Genomic DNA, 18,771 nt, shown 5'->3' on the forward strand with positions numbered 1-18,771 from the left:
ACGCTGATCTTACCAAGCAGTATGGCCCAGACAATGAATGGAATTGATGAGCACATTTCAGGCAAACTATAATAGCACAGTCACAACATCATACAAAATGACGAACAACACATTAATTCAAGAAACCATGACATTTTTTTTTATTTAAATTACGCAACCGTGGTATTCTTTGATGGCACATCTTTACAAAATGTGTACATGGATGTTTGCAATGATTTTACAACAGTTTCATTAAGTGTTAGAAAACGGATTTACAGTTTTCAGAAAAACACATCTTTTCAAAATAAACATAATCAAGATTTACAACAATAACACAGAAGCAAATTACATCTTCAATCATTTCAGGCATTTTTTTTTTCTTTTATCAAAACAAAGAAACAATTGGTAATTAACTGTGCTTCTATTTCAGACTGGGTTTCCTTCCTTAATAATATAGGAATCATACAAATTACAGAGACAGGAGACAATGATTTACCATTCCAACCAGAATGTACAATCAGTGTCTATATGATCTCTTCCCCTGTAAGACACCACAGTTGAGATTCCTAATAAATTCACCTTCACTTTTCAACTGTGCGAATGTACACGGATGGTTTCTCAAAATCAATCATCAAACTGAAGTCAAGATAGGTGTTCAGGATAACCAGTATAGGCCGATTGGATTCCACCCCATCCTTCTCCATTGCTGCCTAGCTCTCTAGACATTACTGGCATCGCTGTAGGTCTCTTTCATGCCTTTACTTGCCAGTGTTGCTAGATATCCTCAAAGGGAAATATTTAGTAAACAAACAATACCATACAAAAATTAAACAACACAAATGTTGGATGAGACTAAACACAATGCAATTCATATGGCATGTGGACCTTCAAATCCAAGCTCTACGTTTGACACTCACTTTGATATTCGTAAGTACTCCAGTAAGTCCAAAATAGTCTGGCAGTATTGGGGCAGTTACCATCTGTACATTTACCACACTCAAGTTCAGTAACAGGCAGTTAAATGTCCAGGGGTTGACCATACCAGAATAAGTCCAGCCTTTACCACATTTTAGTTCTGTGAAAGGTGGGTAAATGTCAGGGGGGCAACCATCATGGCATACGTTCGGCCTTTACAACACTCTAGTGCAGTCAAAGGCAGATAACTGTCCAGGGGATGACCATCCTAGAACAGGTCTGGCATTCTGTCTACACTTACTACCAGTGCTGTGGCTCTGCAAAATCCCTATTTCAATTTGCATGTAGTTTCTATTTTGCCAATATCTCTTTTCTTTTACAATTTATGATTGTATGAAGTCATGGTCAAGCAACAGTCATGGTCAGTGCTTTGCGTTACCAGGAAATACGGCACATTACGTGCACATGAAATTGTTCTTCAACAGAAAAAAAATCATTGTACCTTATAAATGAGCTACAGGTAGATTGTAAAAACTGGAATTTCTGAACGAACAGCTTCAATGGATTGTAAGAGAGGAGTATATGAATGAAGAGCAGTGTACGTACTCAGCTTCAGATAAAACGTGGCCTCAGGACCCATATTCACACTGCAATTTTTAAAATAATTTTCTGATCTCCCACTTGTGGGGCTCATTTCACAGTCTTCCAAAATCTAATTTCCCCCAAAGATGGCAGCCATTTTGAATTTTAAATATCAGTATATTTAGAGTAATTTGTTTCCACATTACAAAAATTTGCTCAGTGACCTCCAGTTTGTTACTCTTGATTTTGAATGAGAATTCTTGAAAGTTTTCTTGAGCAAAAGCTTTAATCTTTCAATTTTGAGGCACACCCTTCTTCAATTGACACACCAGAAACAAAAAAAATATTGAAATGGTTCACATTATGGTCGTGCCGACTCACAGAAATTTCAAAACATTCAAAAACTGACTCAATGGATTCTTGAAATAAATGGCACAACGATGAAGAGCTCTCTCGGGTACTTGTGTTTTGTAGTACAATTTTACCCCTGAGCCCATTGTTAGAAACATTGCTAATTTGTGACACTGTATATGAGAAGCATTGAGACTATCTTACACACTACATCCAGGTTGTCTTGTGAAGAAATTAAAATAAATTTTAGATGAAATTATTACCGATCATTAGTACTTTACAGAAAATTGCACAAGGTGTACTTGTGTAAATATTGATGTCATGTAAAAACAAAATGATTCAAAAAAAGGCTTTCACAATCAAAAAGGGGCTATATGGTTGATTAAAAATAGGGCCCAAGTCCCTGAAGCTACTATAGACATGGATACAAAATTAAGTATTTCCTTACTGTATGAAATTATCTCACTAAGGTCATCCTACGGACAAGTAAACTAAATATTAAAGCTGTCTGACCAGCGGTTTTGAAAGAACAAGCAACTCAACAGTTGACAGAGCTCTGTTGAGTTATGTAGAGAATAACCTTTTGTGACACATGTATTGATGAAGAAGGTGGATATCTTTGATTAACATTGTAACTGAGTTCTGTTAATAAGTTGAGACTGTACATACTCAGAGAAAGCACACTGAAGAGACAAAGGTTTGAAACTTAAGAAGTTCAAGGTCATCAAAAGCATTATAAGGAATCATGTTACACTTTCATTGCACTGTTTACACAGATTGCATAATTGCTATAAATAGCACATGAGGAATCTTTATACAGCCCAGCTTTACCATAAAAACCCTATCACTTTGACCACTCTTTAATTGACCACTCTATTTTTTCCTCAAAAAGTAATTTTATTTATCCTTACCAAGTCAACCATAAATGGAAATTAGAACTTTCTCTATCTCTATCTCTATCTCTATTATCTCTATCTCTATTGACTATTTTGAGCAATTTCTTTTAGATAACATACAGGGCACAATAAATGACGGTTCAGAATATGTCAAAGTTGGGATTCAGGAAAGTTGCCTTTACATGTTTTAATCCTCCAAGATGGTAAGCATTTCACTATGAACTGTCAAAAAAAGTTGAACTTTCTGATAATTCTACACTAAAATTATTTTGGCTTTGATGATTTCCTAATTAATTCAATTATTTAAAATCATATTAATTATTTTTTTCTGGGTGAATTGATAGGGTTTATACAGTACAAGAATTACATACAATGTAAGTCAAATTTTGACCAAAAATGACAAAAAAATTCCTTAAAAATACAGATTTGCATATTTCATCACAATTTGAACAAGTCTAAGTTGGGTTACCCCTAGGGACCTGTATACCAAATAACAAAGCTGTCTGACCAGCGGTTATATAGAAGAAGATTTTTTACCAAAAACACCTTTTTTGGCATTAATTTGCCTATTTTCAACAATATCAAAAAATTAAAAAAAATAGTTTCTCAAAATCGTATTTTTCATCTACACAACAAATATCAAATCAGTAAGTACTGCGGTTCTCAAGATATTTGAGTGGACGGACGCCTCACAAACGGACATACATACATACATACATACATACATACATACATACAGACTGACGACGGACGCCGGACAGATACCCATCCCAATAGCTTCTATAGACTATAGTCTATAGTAGTTAAAAATGTGTTAATGAAGCCGACACTGGCTTGATTATATCTTTCAAGGAATGCAATGAATATTTGATTAAGTTTCAAATGTGGACATTTTGATAAGTACAATTTGGTTTGTTTTTTCTTTTGTCAATGTCAAGCAATGCAGATCTTTGTCATCGCTAAACTGTTTTCAATGATGCAACTTCAATTCTGTGACATGAAATGAGTTTCTTGTATGCCCTCTTGTTCTGTCTTCACTTAGACAGTGATACAAATGAAATCAAAAGTACAGTTGGAATTAATTCCATCTGTTACGTACCCTGAGCAAACCTTACTCAAGGAGTGACTGAATAACTTAATTGGTACCGGATAGCAGGACTGGTGAGCAGTTATACCACAAAAGGTGGGATGAAAAAGACTGACAAAAAACCTAACAAAATAACACAGACAACATAAATATCCTTGATTATGACATAATATAACAGAGCTTGTTCTAGCTCTTATAAATAAAAGTGAGCTTTTTGTAAACTGTAAGCCTTCAAGGCATATGGAACAGAGCATCAGGCACAAATCTTCCTGTTCCTTTGTACAGAGAAGACATGGCTAAGTACTCAACTTTTACTTAAGTTCAATAACCTCAAAACGAAAGATCCTCAACAATTTTTAAACCCTTTCACCACCATGGTTTGGTCCAAACGCCATTGTTGTCAAGGTGATTGAGGAACTTTTTACAAGAGATTTGGGGAGAACTGGTATACTGTCTCACATCATAAACTTTTGGGGCAGTTCCATTGTTTTCTGTGGTTTGAGGTTGTATATCTGCACAGGGAGGTGGGCTGAAGCCCCAGAAACTATGAACAGTGCATTGAGGGCCTGTGCCATGACTTTTGATAATTTCCCCAGTGTTGTTGATTCCTCTATCTCCTTGAAACACCTTATACTCTGCTTGTAAACACACCGCGTCAAGTAAAGTAGCATACTTTACCATTTAAAATGCAAAAACTAAAACATGGTACAGCACAGGACAGCCAGGTGTTCATAAGGCTTTGTTTATACAAATGAGACATTGTTTGTAGGGAACAAAAAGTGTCTGTAGTTGCTAAATTGTCAAGGTTATGGCCAACTGTGTACAATAAATAACAATCTAATCAAATCTACATGTGGTTCTCAAATTTGTAGCCAGAGTGAATGTATTTTATCAAAAAGTGTAAACCTCACTTTTTGTCTTGCATCAACTATATTTGTTTCAAACAAAGGCTACAGCCAAGCAATGAACTTCTCTGTGCTAGTCACCTACTGTAAAATTCCTATGCAAATGCTTTATTTTCTGTAAATTAGAATTAGAAGTACTCTGTGTTTGCTTTCCCTCACTCCCATCAGCAATAAAATCTGACAGTCTTGCACTTGCAGAATGTGAGTCAGTTTTTGACACATCAAATCTTGGCTTTTCGTCTGTGAGGGGGATCTCCCTTTTTCAAGGCAAGAATTATAAACTGCTTCAGCTTCATGAACTCATCTGCAACATTTGTCAACACACTGCCTGAATCCTGTTCTGAGTACAATAATATCTTCCTCAATCACTGTCCAAAGCCATTAAAGACTATCAAATGTCAAATGATGAAGATGGTACGTACACAACCGCCGACAGTGACAGTATATTGATGTAAGGTGAACACTTATGTACTACAAACTCTTATGTGGTGTTGCAGAGAACACAGTGTTACCAAATGTGTTACCATGGCATGAATTTGACATAACACATCTGTCATTTTGTGTTTACACACATTACACTGTGTTACACTATGCAACGCTCAGTATATAACTCAAATGCCACCTGATCTAGCATGAGAATATTGCTGTTACTCATGTCATGTGTTAGCCAATGTCCATTTTAAAATCTCAAAGACAGATCTCACTTCTGTACTGCCCCCCTCTACACACCAAGTCTAAGAAAATAGTGTAATGTGGGTGCATCAGCAAAGAATTATTCTATGAAAGTTTCTCCATGTTTTCATAGTAGAAATTTCAAACACTGATGAACTTATTTGAAGCAATTAAACTTTTGGCTTTTTAGGACAAAAAAAATTGACAAAAACAGAATATCAATATTTTGTGACAATTTCCCGCCAGCACAACTTTTTGACCTGTGTAAGTTACATTTTCAATGCTTTTATGAACACTTACAAAATTAAAGAAGTTTTTTCAATACTGACTGGCTCTTACAAAGCGTTCATTCCTTAGAGCATGTGCATGTGCTCAACACCTGATATCATGTTGAAGCTTAGCAAGGACAGGCTTCGACGGCTTGTTGTTGGGTACTGGAGCCTTCTCTTGAAATAAAAACGTTGCTCTGTGTTAATATGCCTCCATCTATCCCTTCAGCTGTCAGGATTAAGGACATGGCGACACACAGGGCATGTACCAGACTGCAAAATAAAAACAAAAATTTGATTATTGTCATATAATCCTGCTTTTATGGATATCTTGACATAGTTTTGTGTTCGTGATAAACTGCCCGCACAGGCCTTGATAAGATTTTGAACTTGATGAACATTTCAGCTATCCTTGAACTTCATTTTAGATGTAGTTGTATCACCAATTATCCAATGATACACTGTGGTGCTGTGAACACCGTAATGTGCAAACTGTACAGGACAGAATCATTAGCAATACAACAAGCATGTCCTTACTTTCAAGGCATTCAATGTACATAGATGATTAAAGCAATAGCCTTACGGGAGTACGCACCTCAAAACTCAAGGATTTAAACATTGCTCATATTTTCCCAGAGAAAACTTTAAACCATTCATTCCCTTCCATAATTTAGAATCAAAATCGGGAGATTACTGTGCAAATTTTTGTATCAGTGAAACAAAATGTCTAAAATTGGAACTCAGAATGGCTGCAATCATTTAAGTCAACTCGATGGCAAAACATAAAATTTTGATGTGCACAAGAACAAGATACAAAAACTTCATCTAAACCAAAAGCTTTAAAATGGGCCCTGACACATGGTATACCAGAAGAGATTTGTAAAAATTTGAAAGTCTTAATTCCATCCCCTTGGCATATTTTACTGAGATATGGCCTAATCGGACGAGGATCGTGGGGCTGACAGATATCTGTAATTAACTTTTGTCTTGTTCAAGGCATTTCAATCCTGTAGAAGACAGTGGACTGCGACATCAAAGATCAAATCAGCTAATATAACAAACTACACTGACAAAGAAGTGAAAAAGCATTGAAAATGGTAGTGCAAAATCTCACCTTCTGAAGCCATGCTGTGATGCACATAGGATGAAACAAATGATCACACGGTAACTTGTTGACAGAGTCATTCAGTTTATATTCACACTGACAGACAGCACAACTGAGTTCTTCATCTGGAAGCAATGAAATCATAATGATATGAATGATTTTCACGTCACAGGTAGGAAATAACACATACATACTACAAAATAACGTTGATCAGTTTTTGAAAGAATACAAGTAATTGTGCAAAAGTTTTATCCTGCAAAGGCTATAGAAATCTCAACACATCCACAAAATTTAGACTGTTTGGGTGAAACAAGCGTTAACATATTCATCTGCAGTTATGAACAGAACTAGAACAGATAGTAAAACATTTTTTTAACTACTAGAAGCAACAGTTTCAAAGAAATATGTCATAACAGAATTGTCATTCAAATGGTCTTTGATCCACTATGATTTCAAATTCCTTATACCATGGACTTTCACTGAGGGCCTTACACAGGTACAATGGATTTACGAGGTACTATAACTGGATTATTACAAAAAGAATGTACAGTATGCAGCCAGACATCATGACCGTGAATTTCCAGACTATACACGACACCCATGTCTTTGTGCATATTTCTCAGTATTTCATCTAAAATGATCACAACTTACCGATATGTTTTTGCTGGATTTTGACCAGGGGCAAGTCGTCGATGACTTCTTTGGTAGCAGGGGGAGGGGCTTGGTCACCTTGCAAATCAGGGTGTAATGCTAGCATGTGAAGAATCGCATTCTGAAAGAAAAAAAAAAAGCGAACCAAATGAAGTCAGGATACCAATGTGATGTGAGCGTACACGAAAAGTAACATTATATGGACCTTTTCAGAGGGAGCCACCATGGTTCAGGGCAGGGTACATACCTATGTAGATCAACAAAAAATACACACTTATCATTTGCTTTGTAATATGTCAAAGTAAAGATATGCAAATAACCAAAGAATCACTCATACAAAAAGAATATTGCATTCCACAAGACAAATTTTGAGAACTTTCTGTAGATAGTTGATCACCTGATCCTTAAGAAATAGTGGGTGATTTGCTGTTGTATCACGCTTTGACATTCACAAATCTTTTAGGTATTCTTCATAAGGATGTGCACAATTTACTATCTCACTTTACATGTTTCGAGACCACAAGCTATTCAGATAGTCAGATTGCCTAATCATGCGATCAAATCCCACACATTGTTCGAAATCATTGTAAAAGTCCTAACATTCAAAAGTAGTGTGAGAAATTGGGGAATGTAATACTTTTAAATTATGCACACATACAAACAAGCAAAATGACTAAATGTGGTTGAAAATATTTTTTTCTGGGAGAATTGCACCTTTTCCAACAAAAGATAATTCTGATTTCTTAATTACACATTGGTTAGGGTAAATTTGACACCCAATACAGATACAGCTGGTTGTGCTGGATACAAAATGTGACAATCAGATATTGGAATCCCACTTACCTCAAACAGGGTCTGCATAACTTCTTGTGTGTGATGTAGTCTGTTGTGTATAATTTCTTCCAAGGGGTTGGTTGGAGGAGGTAGTTGAATGAACGGAAAGAAGGCATCTTCTATCTCTTCACTGAACTCATCAGCAGCTCTGTCAAATGAAATAACAGCATCTCAAAGCTTTCTCAACTCAAGCATTATGTTTTCCACAGACAGGACTCCTTTTAAGAGTGAGAGAACCTTATGATATTGCATGAAAGGGTCTCGTCTATCACATAAATAGGAAGATTCATCATCGGGCCTCCATCACTTGTTCAATCTTTGTTATCTTTGTGGTGACAAAAGTGAAATGATACTTTTGATATTACTGAGACAATTTGATGCTATACAAAATGCACTGTAGGGTGACGTGACTTTATTCTATAATGAAAGGAATATGGTAATAAAGTCTTGTATCCATTGAGGGAATCAACCTGATGCTGTATGAAATTTTAGCCACATGTTTTGAAATCAATGTAGTACAATAATTATTTTGTAATCCCCCCTATATTTCTATACAATGTAAGTGAACTTGCCATTGAAAGCAATAGGGACGGACCAAAGTTTGGCGCTGGAAGGGTAAAAATCTTAATTGTTGTGATGACATTTGTCACCTAAGTCTCCCTTGATACAAATTGATTCAATTTGAGTGCAGTCACATAATATAAATCACTTCTGTATGATTGTACTTTGATCCCCTTCTTTGTTTCAAAGTCAGAGAAGGGTTAGCCCTGGCAAATCTTACACTTTCAAAGAGAAAGGAGAGACAAACTTCCAATAATAACATAATTTGTGCACGAGAGCAGCCATGGGTCTGAAAAAATACCCTTAAACTGAAAGTCAAATCTTTGAGGTGAAATTTCAACATTTTCACACTTACTTCAGAGTGTACAAGTTCAAGCCTTATTGTTGTGACATTGAGGTAGTACCAATTTCTGGTGATGAAAGTGGGTTTAAAGTGAGCAAGAATAAAGTCTTACCTATATAGCTCATCATCCTCTTCCATATCTGAAATTTCCTCGGCTGTGTACTCGGAATCGTCTGAGTTGCTGTCTGAAATCAAAGCTGGAAGACCAGACCACACGATGGCACTCTCCATGCTGGTCTCGCCAAGGCTACTGCCGCCGTGGCTAACGGAGGATAACTCTGAAAGATCAGAGTCGGAATTGGTGTCAGAGGTCAGAGAAGGCATTGACCCTTCTTCATTGTCAGATAGCTGGCAAGAGCTAGCTGAGCTGGAGGAGAAGCTAGAGCCAAAATCTACTAAGTCAGGGATCTGGTCATCAGGGCTGCCTATGCTATTGTCACTCTCTGAATGTTCAGTATTGCTAGACCTGGCCAACATACTGGAAAACAAGTTCGCCATCATGTCATGAACTACAGACCCATAAGCCTGCATGCTTGGCCCCTGCTCGGGGCCGCTATTTTGGGTGCGAGTGCGAGGTCGGTGAGGGGGCGTGCGTCTCATACTAGAGTCCTCATCAGTTTCTGAATCAGAACTATCACATAAGCTAGGAAGGGAGGCGACACTATCTACCACAGGGTTACGTTTTCGTGATTGACACTCACTTCTCTGTCTTTTTGATTTCCCTGTCTTTTTTCTTTTTTCTGAACTTTTGGGACTGCCAGCAACCCCTTGATTGTCCCTGTGCATCTTGCTCTTTGAACTCTTTGGCTGTCCGTCCTTCCCCGACTTCTTGCTGCGTGAGGATTTCTGATTTCTGGAGTCTGCTCCACTAGAACTGCTCCTGGGACTGTCTTTCTGAGTCTTAGCCTTGTGCTTGGTACTCGGTGAATTGCTCACAGAAGCACTGCTGACACTAGACACCGATTTTGTCCCGTGCTTCAAATGTTTCAGAACTCCTTGTTTGTCGCTGGAGGACACAGCTCTCTTTCTCCGGAGCTGTTTCTTGCCTTGTCTCTGCTGATCCACAGAATCACCAGCTGGCTGCTTGGGACTGCTTTTCCTAGTGCTTTTGGGCCGGCCTCCTTCAAGGTTCCAGTCTCTCTCCGATCCGTTCACACCACTTTGCTTCTGAGAGCAAGCCCCTTCATTGTTCTCAATGATTGTCTTTGTCTTTCGACTTTTGCTTCTCCCACCATCATCAACTGAGGAGTCCAACACTGCTTTCTTACTTCTTGACTGTGAAACTTTCTTCCCTTTGGTGTGTGACTTCTCCTTTTTCTCGCTAGAATTCTTCTCTTTTGGTCGCAGATGACTGCTGATACTACTGCCACTGTGAGAAGCATCTGCCATGGTTTTGCTTGAAGATTTTGATTCTTTCTTCTTCATGTTTGGCTTGTTATCACCAAGGTTCGCGTACTCCAGTGCTACCTTTGCAACTGTGGCCTTGCTCTCATTCAAGGAGCACACGTCTTTATCCTGGTGCACAACTTTTATTTCTTCTTGGTCCTGCAATGGTATATAGAATGTAACAGTGACAGCTGTGAGATTACCTACCAAGAAGGAAAGCTCTGCTGATGTGCAGCGTGGTCAGAAGATTATATCTGATTGGTTGATTGTCACTATTCACAGCAACTTAGGGAGTCTATTTGTAATATTCAATTATAAAAGTCAGATTTAGCCACCAAATTGGATAACAGCTTCCAGGATGCTGCACATCAGCCCGAACAGCTTTCTGTACTGTGCTGTCCAATGTATAATAATCAAATTGGACAAATCACAGGATTCTCCACAAGAGGATTTCGAGCTGGCCGAAAGTTTTTTTAATGAAGATGTCTATGTTAGTCTGTCTGATTTAGAGTGGAGTAACAGTAACCTACCGATCTGCTATATTCATCACATGGGTAATCGGCTGTATCAGCAGATAGCATGGGTCTGTAGGTCATGTATGCGTATTGTCGTCCATAACGTCTTCCAGAGGCTGAATGATATCCTGTGCCTTGTCTGTTTGGTTCCTGGCCCCTTTCCATGCTACCAGGGTCCAAACCCAAGAGTTGACCCACCAACCTGGAAGAGAATCAATCATTCAAAGGTCCACTTTACAAAAAGAATAACTGTGAAATACCCGTAAAGAGGAATAGGAAGAATGTTTGGATACTATTTAGCACTGTTTTAATGAATGTGCTAGTACATGTGGAAAGGGGAGGGGGGTTGGGCACTCTGTCTCAATGACCAGTTTGCAAACAGGTATTGTTTTCAGGTGTAAATGATGTTGCAACAAGCTGTGATGTATGAAGCAACCCCTCTGACTGGAATTCTATTTCATAATAAAATCAAAAAATAGTTGCATAGAAGGTATCTCAAATGCCACTATAGAACTTTGACGATGTCCCTTTTTTAGAAACTTTATCTGGTGTAAGAAAACTGTTTCTGCACTGTTTTATATTTTTTATATCGCACATAACTTGAAGCCAGTTGTTTACCCAACATATAGGCTTTTACCTCATTAACAACTCCTAGTCGATTAGTCTGTGCATAGGTGGAAGGACTGTGGTCCCTTTAGGCTGTGGACACCTTTGTAGTTTACGAGTAATTGATGAGCTATCTCCTAGGTAGGCCAGGTGTTGACCTTATCAAAGTAACCTACTTATGGTGTCAACGGGTGTATTGATTAGGCAATGTGATAGCCTCTTGTATAGTGAATTAGTCAATGACCACAGTCACTCCCTCACTGGTCTCAAAATGCACTGGTTTCCTTGTGACAAAGTTTATACGGGTACACAAGAATTGACACATTCGCGAATGCTGTGCATGCTATTATCATGTCATTTTCGCTCCCTAAAATATTTTCACTTTTTTCCATGGAAAGAAACCAGCCAAATTTCCAGACCAGTGATGGAGCCATTGTGTTAGCATGTAGGTACGATGAGAGACAGTCTCTCCATCACAGTTCTAGAAACATGGCTGATTTCTTTCTGACAGGGCTTGATGTCGATATTATGAACATCTTAGTTGACATTGTCCATGTGATCTACATTTCAATTACGAATTACAACATTATCACACTTTCCATGCTCTTTGTAAAAAATATTGCAAAACTGAAGGCCATATTACCTTCAAGAAACTTCAGAATGTACATTATTTCAAGTTTTGTGTATACTACATTTTGTGAAACAAGTATAAGGGGAAAAAAAATTGCTATATTATTATCACCCTAAGTAGGATGTGAAAGCCAATGGTAAATGAAAGTTTCTGAAGGTTTTTCTTTTTCGGAAATGATATTGACTTGAGACCTTAAATGACACATTACATTTTCATAACTATAAATCACCTATTTATCAAAGTTTGGGAGTTTGTTCACTTATCAGTGCTGAAAAACAAGTGACAAATTCAGAGACTGTCAGCCCATATCAAGCCTTGTCCTTTGGGTAGGAATAATTTACACCTTAAACAATGAGCATTTCAAGATAAGTGGAGGGACTGTGACTAGGATAATCCATGAATATTATAAGGTAGGTTCCGATGCTTGAACAGATACCATTCACGACTAACTTCACAACCAAGGGTAGGACTAAATGTAACAGTGTCACTCTGGTAATGAACTTCCCAGTGATTGTTTGAAAATATATGTACATGCATGTGTTCTGTAGGTGTCATGTGTAAACCTACACAACGACTTATTGCATTGCCTAATAATATCGGTAGACTTTAAAATTTTACCATTTTTACTGCTACTTCAACAACTAGGGTCAAGTGTTTCCTCATTTTTGTCATCTGTACTGAAACTATCGGAGTTTTCCATGGGCCAACACAAACCGTACGGACGAAAAGACCCAGGTGTTATTACTAGTAATGTTAGCAGCTTGTGCGAAAACATTTTGCGTTAATTAAGCAAATTTGGAATATCATGGAGGTAAAAAAGATACTTTTTTACCTACAAAGGCTCTATGGCCACGCAAACACCGTCGGTTCAGCACTTTCACCAATACTGTCTGATTTGTAACGGGATTGCTTATGGACACAGTACACAGAATCTGTGTGCCACCTTCATGCGTCTAAGATGTGATGACAGCATGACGATGGATGACAGTATCACGGCTTTTTCAACATAGCATTTGCAAGAAAATACTGTAAACCTGAGTGCGGAATTTAAGCGCTGCGCGCTGTAGGCGAGTGCAACCGTTGCGTAAACGGCTGGTTTTGCGAGTTTTGATGCAAAGGCCAAGGCGAACTCTGATGTACGCGTTGCACTATGGAAAGCATAATCATAAAAAAGTAGTGTAGTGAAACGAGTAGTATTTTTGTACTTACTGTCATTCTCTTGGCATATCTCTGCAATGATAATGGTAGTTGGTTGTGACTGTACGTACAGGTTTCAGTGCAGTGAAAACAGAAACAGTTCACGGCGGAAATGACGATCACGACCAGAACTCCTGTTTGTTTGAAACAAAATTTCTCCAGTAGCACGGTCCTGTCTCATTTTTACCGCTGGCTGCGCTGCTCACGGCAGCCAGCAGTAGGACCCGCACGGGGAAGTGATATACGGGTTTGGCTAGGCCATGTCGAAATAGATTTATGTTTCGGTGTTGTCCTCTAATGATTTTTACCACTTCTCCTTTGCACCTTTAACTGGCACTTGTAGGATTCCTAGAAATATTATTTGAACTGTAAAAATTCAAAAACACATCAACGAAACAATAGAAATTTTATTTGCTCACTTGTTTACACATGTGGGCATATGTCGCAGCGATGTCTGTCTGTCTGTCCGTCTGTGTGTCTGTCTGTCTGTCTGTTGGTCGATCCATTATCTCAAAAACGGCTTATCAGATCAGAATCAAATCTGGTACATATATTCAGTTAGCAAATGGCAAGAACTGATTAGTTTTTGGTGGGTGTGGCTTGCATAGTTTTTGCTCATTTGCGTAATTGTGATTTTAGAAAAAATGGATATATATATAATTAACCAGATATGAACTGTAAATGCTCACGTGTTTCATTATATATTGAAGCACGGTCCGGACCGTGATTGAAGTTATGTGTAAATTTGAACCTTTGCCACATGTTTGCAACTTCATCGAAATTATTATGATCAACATAATGAACAATAATCACCGCCGATTAATTCTAAAAGGTCATGAAGTATACAAATATGTAATTAGCTGAAATAAAAATATTAAAGTTATTTACTGCTCTTATTGTATCACCACTTTATCTAGCAAGTGTAATTACCGTTGGCCAAGTCCTTCAAGCCATATATGCCGAGCTGTGAAAGCTCATTAGATATGCAAATTATAAATAAGCTGACATGAAAATGTGAAATGACTTTCGATATTGTTCTGATCTAGTACCTGGTATAATCATCAATGTACATGCATGTTTTGCCAACTTTGATCAAGTAAATCCCGGTATATATCCCTAATAAGCAAAGTTAATTAAATATGTAAATTAGGAAGTGGCTTTAGTATCTGCAATATGTGTAGCAAATTTTGTCAACTTTGGTCAAGTCAATTCAGACATATATCTCTGATTAGGAAAGTTCATTAAATATGCAAATTAGGAATTGGCTGAAGAGAAAATGCTTGATGACTTTCAATAATATTGAATTATAGAGTCTTTAATATACATAGTAAGTTTCATCAATTTTGATCAAGTCCATTAAGATAAATATACCTAATTATGAAAATTCATTTAATATTAAAATTAGGTTTTGGCTGAAGTAAAAATGTCTTTGACTTTCAATAATGTTATATCACAGTATCTTTGATGTATATAGTAAGTTTTAGACTTGGTTCAAGTCTGTGATTTGTGAATGTTTGAGTGGAGTGAACGCAATGATTTGTATTCTGCTTTCATGTGAAACGCGCGCGTGAGTGGTTGCGATGAGTGGAGTGAACGCTATACAGCTAGCGGAGTTTCACCCGGAATCACAGACTTGGCTTTCTTGCACGATCTGCGTTGCTATAAATTATTCATGAGATGATGTTTTCTTTACTCATATATTATTCATAAGATGACATCACTAAATTTTACACATTGGGAGGAGTTACCAATTGACCCAAACGAGACGTGCATAAAACTCACATGGCGTTGTTGACAAAATGTCGAGTGCGATCACTTCCACAAGAAGTCAGCACGACCTCTGTTGTATCACCGAAAACGCGTGAAAATATCTGTGTTGTTTGTGGGGCCCATGTTGCAAAATGCGAAAATCGTCGCCGGTTATTCAAGGATGGAAAAAACACCGTCCTTACAGTTGTAGCCTGTTCTCTTACGTGCCCAAAGCGATGGAAATCAAAACAATTTGGGGCGACTTCGTATGTCAGATTTTCCGCTGCCTTGTGCCGGTTGGTGCGCAGACGAACACATCTTTTCCCTCAATGTAACTCTCAACAAGCTTTCTTTGGTAATCTTGCATGATTAGCTATGGTCGACCGATCAGTCGTAAAACGCGGTTGATGTACGAACTTGATGCCATTATTCGCCCAGATATAAAACGTACTCGATGTCTAGCTTTGCACGGCGATGACAACAAACTTTTTAATGCATGCAGAGGTTTATTAGCATGCGTTCTTCTTATTGGCCAGAATAACGGCGGGGGCTGTCAATCATTTTGTATTTGCGCTACGTCACTGTGTACACAGTCCGTCTCACCGCCTGTACTTTGCAAGAAGTCCAAGTCAGTGAATCCGGCAGAAACATCCCTCACTACTGCGCAGACTCAAACGTGACGCATTCAATCGCTGGGAAAACCTGGCGTGAGCTGCCAAATTCCGGATAGGTTTGTACGAAATAGGAGAGACACAAGAGAAACTATTATAAATGATTTTATTTTTTTAAAATTCACCGACTTGAACCAAGTCTAAGTAAGTTTCAACAACTACAATCAAGTTAATTCAGATATATATCCCTAATTGGGAAAGTTCATTAAATATGCAAATATGGAATTGGCTGAAGTAAAAATGTGTAATGACTTTCAAAAATGTTGTATCATAGTGGCTTCAATACATGTAGCAAGTTTCATCAACTTTGGTCCAGTCATTTCAAATATATATTCCTAATTAACAAAGTTCATGAAATATGCAAATTAGGAATTGGCTGAAGTTAAAACGCTTAATGACTTTCAATAATGTTAAATCATAGTATCTTTAATATACATACCAAGTTTGGTTAATTTTGATCGAGTCAAATCAGACATATATCCCTAGTTAGGAAAGTTCATTAAATATGCAAATTAGCATTTATCTTTCATGTCACCCTTAATGGTTCCCACTGCTGATATATCTTGGTGTGATCAACATTGTAGCTAATCTCATCAAATTTTGTGTAGTTGTTTTTAATATATATCCATTTTTCTAAAATCATTAATTATGCAAATGAGCAAAAAAGTATGCAAGCCACACCCACCAAAAACTAATCAGTTCTTGCCATTTGCTAACTGAATATATGTACCAGATTTGACTCTGATCTGATAAGCCGTTTTTGAGATAATGGACCAACAGACAGACAGACAGACACACAGACGGACAGACAAACAGACAGACAGACATCGCTGCGACATATGCCCACGTGTGTAAACATGTGAGCAAAAAACGACTACACACAATTTGATGAGATTTGCTACAAATGCCAATTCCGAATTTGCATATTTAATGAACTTTCCCAATTAGGATATATATCTGAATTAACTTGATTGTAGTTGTTCAAACTTACTATATACATCAAAGATACTGTGATATAACATTATTGAAAGTCAAAAGACATTTTTACTTCAGCCAAAACCTAATTTTAATATTAAATGAATTTTCATAATTAGGGATATTTATCTGAATGGACTTGATCAAAATTTATGAAACTTGCTATGTACATTGAAGACTCTATAATACAATATTATTGAAAATCATCAAGCATTTTCTCTTCAGCCAATTCCTAATTTGCATATATAATGAACTTTCCTAATTAGAGATATATATCTGAATTGACTTGACCTAAGTTGACAAAATTTGCTACACATATTGCAGATACCATGATACAACATTCACATCACTAAGCATTTTTACTAAAGCCACTTCCTAATTTACATATTTAATTAACTTTGCTTATTAGGGATATATACCGGGATTTACTTGATCAAAGTTGGCAAAACATGCTATGTACATTGATGATTATACCAGGTACTAGGTCAAAACAATATCGAAAGTCATTTCACATTTTCATGTCAGCTAATTTATAATTTGCATATCTAATGAGCTTTCACAGCTCGGCATATATGGCTTGAAGGACTTGGCCAACGGTAATTACACTTGCTAGATAAAGTGGTGATACAATAAGAGCAGTCAAATAACTTTAATATTTTTATTTCAGCTAATTACATATTTGTATACTTCATGACCTTTTAGAATTAATCGGCGGTGATTATTGTTCATTATGTTGATCATAATAATTTCAATGAAGTTGCAAACATGTGGCAAAGGTTCAAATTTACACATAACTTCAATATATAATGAAACACGTGAGCATTTACAGTTCACATTTTATTTGTAATGTCATCAAAATTGAAATGACGAAAAAAGCACACATGCTGGCTAATAGGCATGAATTAGTTAAAGAAATACTACATCAATATCAATCATTAAAATAATATCAATACGAATATGTCTATCATTACAGCATGTAATAAAATTGTTTTGGATATTTCATCTGGGTTGAAATTCCTTTCTGCTCTACAATATTTGAAAAATCATGGATCGGGACCAGACGACTCTTACTGTAACATAGCTGTCTTCAGGCATCAATGTATATGTGTAAAATGATGTGGACATGCAGTCCATAGCTTTTTCAAGTATGATCAGTACCTGTTGAGTGAATTTCAATGTATTTTAGAGAACAAACTAAGCTCAACCCTGATGTTATACCGAAACTATTTTATAAATACTCTGTATATAATATTATAGAAATAACATGCGATGCAAATTAACGGGCAAGGCTTGCTGAGCCCGTTAATTTTGGCTTTCCTCCCGCCCACGCCCATAAATAAACTTTAATAGTCAATGCCGAGTCTCTAATTTCCATTATATTATCAACGAACCCCCAAACTGTCAAAATTTTCGAAAATTTCCCACGTGAACGACATCAGGGCCCAGAACTTGTTAGTCAGTAGTACGCGCTGTAAAAATTTTGCAAATCTGGAGATTTTCTCAAAAAGTGTCTAAATTGGACCACAAGTGTTCCATTTTTTGCTCACGTGTTCACACACGTGAGCATATGTCGCAGCGATGTCTGTCTGTCTGTCTGTCTGTCTGTCTGTCTGTCTGTCTGTGTCTGTCTGTCTGTCTGTCTGTTGGTCCGATATCTCAAAAACGGCTGATCAGATCAGAATCAAATCTGGTACATAGATTCAGTTAGCAAATGGCAAGAACTGATTAGTTTTTGGTGGGTGTGGCTTGCTTACTTTTTGCTCATTTGCATAATTAATGATTTTAGAAAAAACGGCTATACATTGAGAATGACTGCACACAATTTGATGAGACTTGCTACAAATGTTGATCACACCAAGATATATTAGCAGTAGGAACCATTTAGGGGTGA

At 37.2% G+C, this 18,771-nt stretch overlaps 1 protein-coding gene across 2 annotated transcripts; it reads right to left on the reverse strand.

The window, feature by feature from the left end:
• Positions 1-116: 116 nt before the first annotated feature.
• Positions 117-13,633, reverse strand: LOC139116990 (E3 ubiquitin-protein ligase Praja-2-like). 2 transcript variants are annotated; one of them, XM_070679781.1, is made up of 8 exons: positions 13,498-13,633; positions 11,067-11,253; positions 9,852-10,695; positions 9,263-9,428; positions 8,256-8,394; positions 7,413-7,533; positions 6,771-6,886; positions 3,650-5,929 (listed from the first exon to the last, which is right to left on the reverse strand). In XM_070679781.1, the coding sequence occupies exons 2-8, from the start codon at positions 11,214-11,216 to the stop codon at positions 5,882-5,884; spliced, it is 1,584 nt and encodes a 527-aa protein (XP_070535882.1). In that variant the 5' UTR covers positions 11,217-11,253; positions 13,498-13,633; the 3' UTR covers positions 3,650-5,881. The 2 variants fall into 2 exon arrangements, with proteins under 2 accessions (XP_070535881.1, XP_070535882.1); XM_070679780.1 differs by having other exon boundaries at positions 117-5,929; positions 9,263-10,695.
• Between the last annotated feature and the right edge of the window lie 5,138 nt (positions 13,634-18,771).

Source organism: Ptychodera flava, chromosome 18 (genome assembly GCF_041260155.1).
Source record: "Ptychodera flava strain L36383 chromosome 18, AS_Pfla_20210202, whole genome shotgun sequence".
Classification (NCBI taxonomy): Eukaryota; Metazoa; Hemichordata; class Enteropneusta; family Ptychoderidae; genus Ptychodera; species Ptychodera flava.

Excerpts from the sequence above, each read along its gene's own strand:
- LOC139116990 (XM_070679780.1), bottom strand. The coding sequence starts at position 11,216 with ATGGAAAGGGGCCAGGAACCAAACAGACAAGGCACAGGATATCATTCA. Across the intron at positions 10,696-11,066 it reads GTGATGAATATAGCAGATCG|GACCAAGAAGAAATAAAAGT; the intron begins GTAGGTTACTGT and ends ATACCATTGCAG. Across the intron at positions 8,395-9,262 it reads GAGGATGATGAGCTATATAG|AGCTGCTGATGAGTTCAGTG; the intron begins GTAAGACTTTAT and ends TTCATTTGACAG.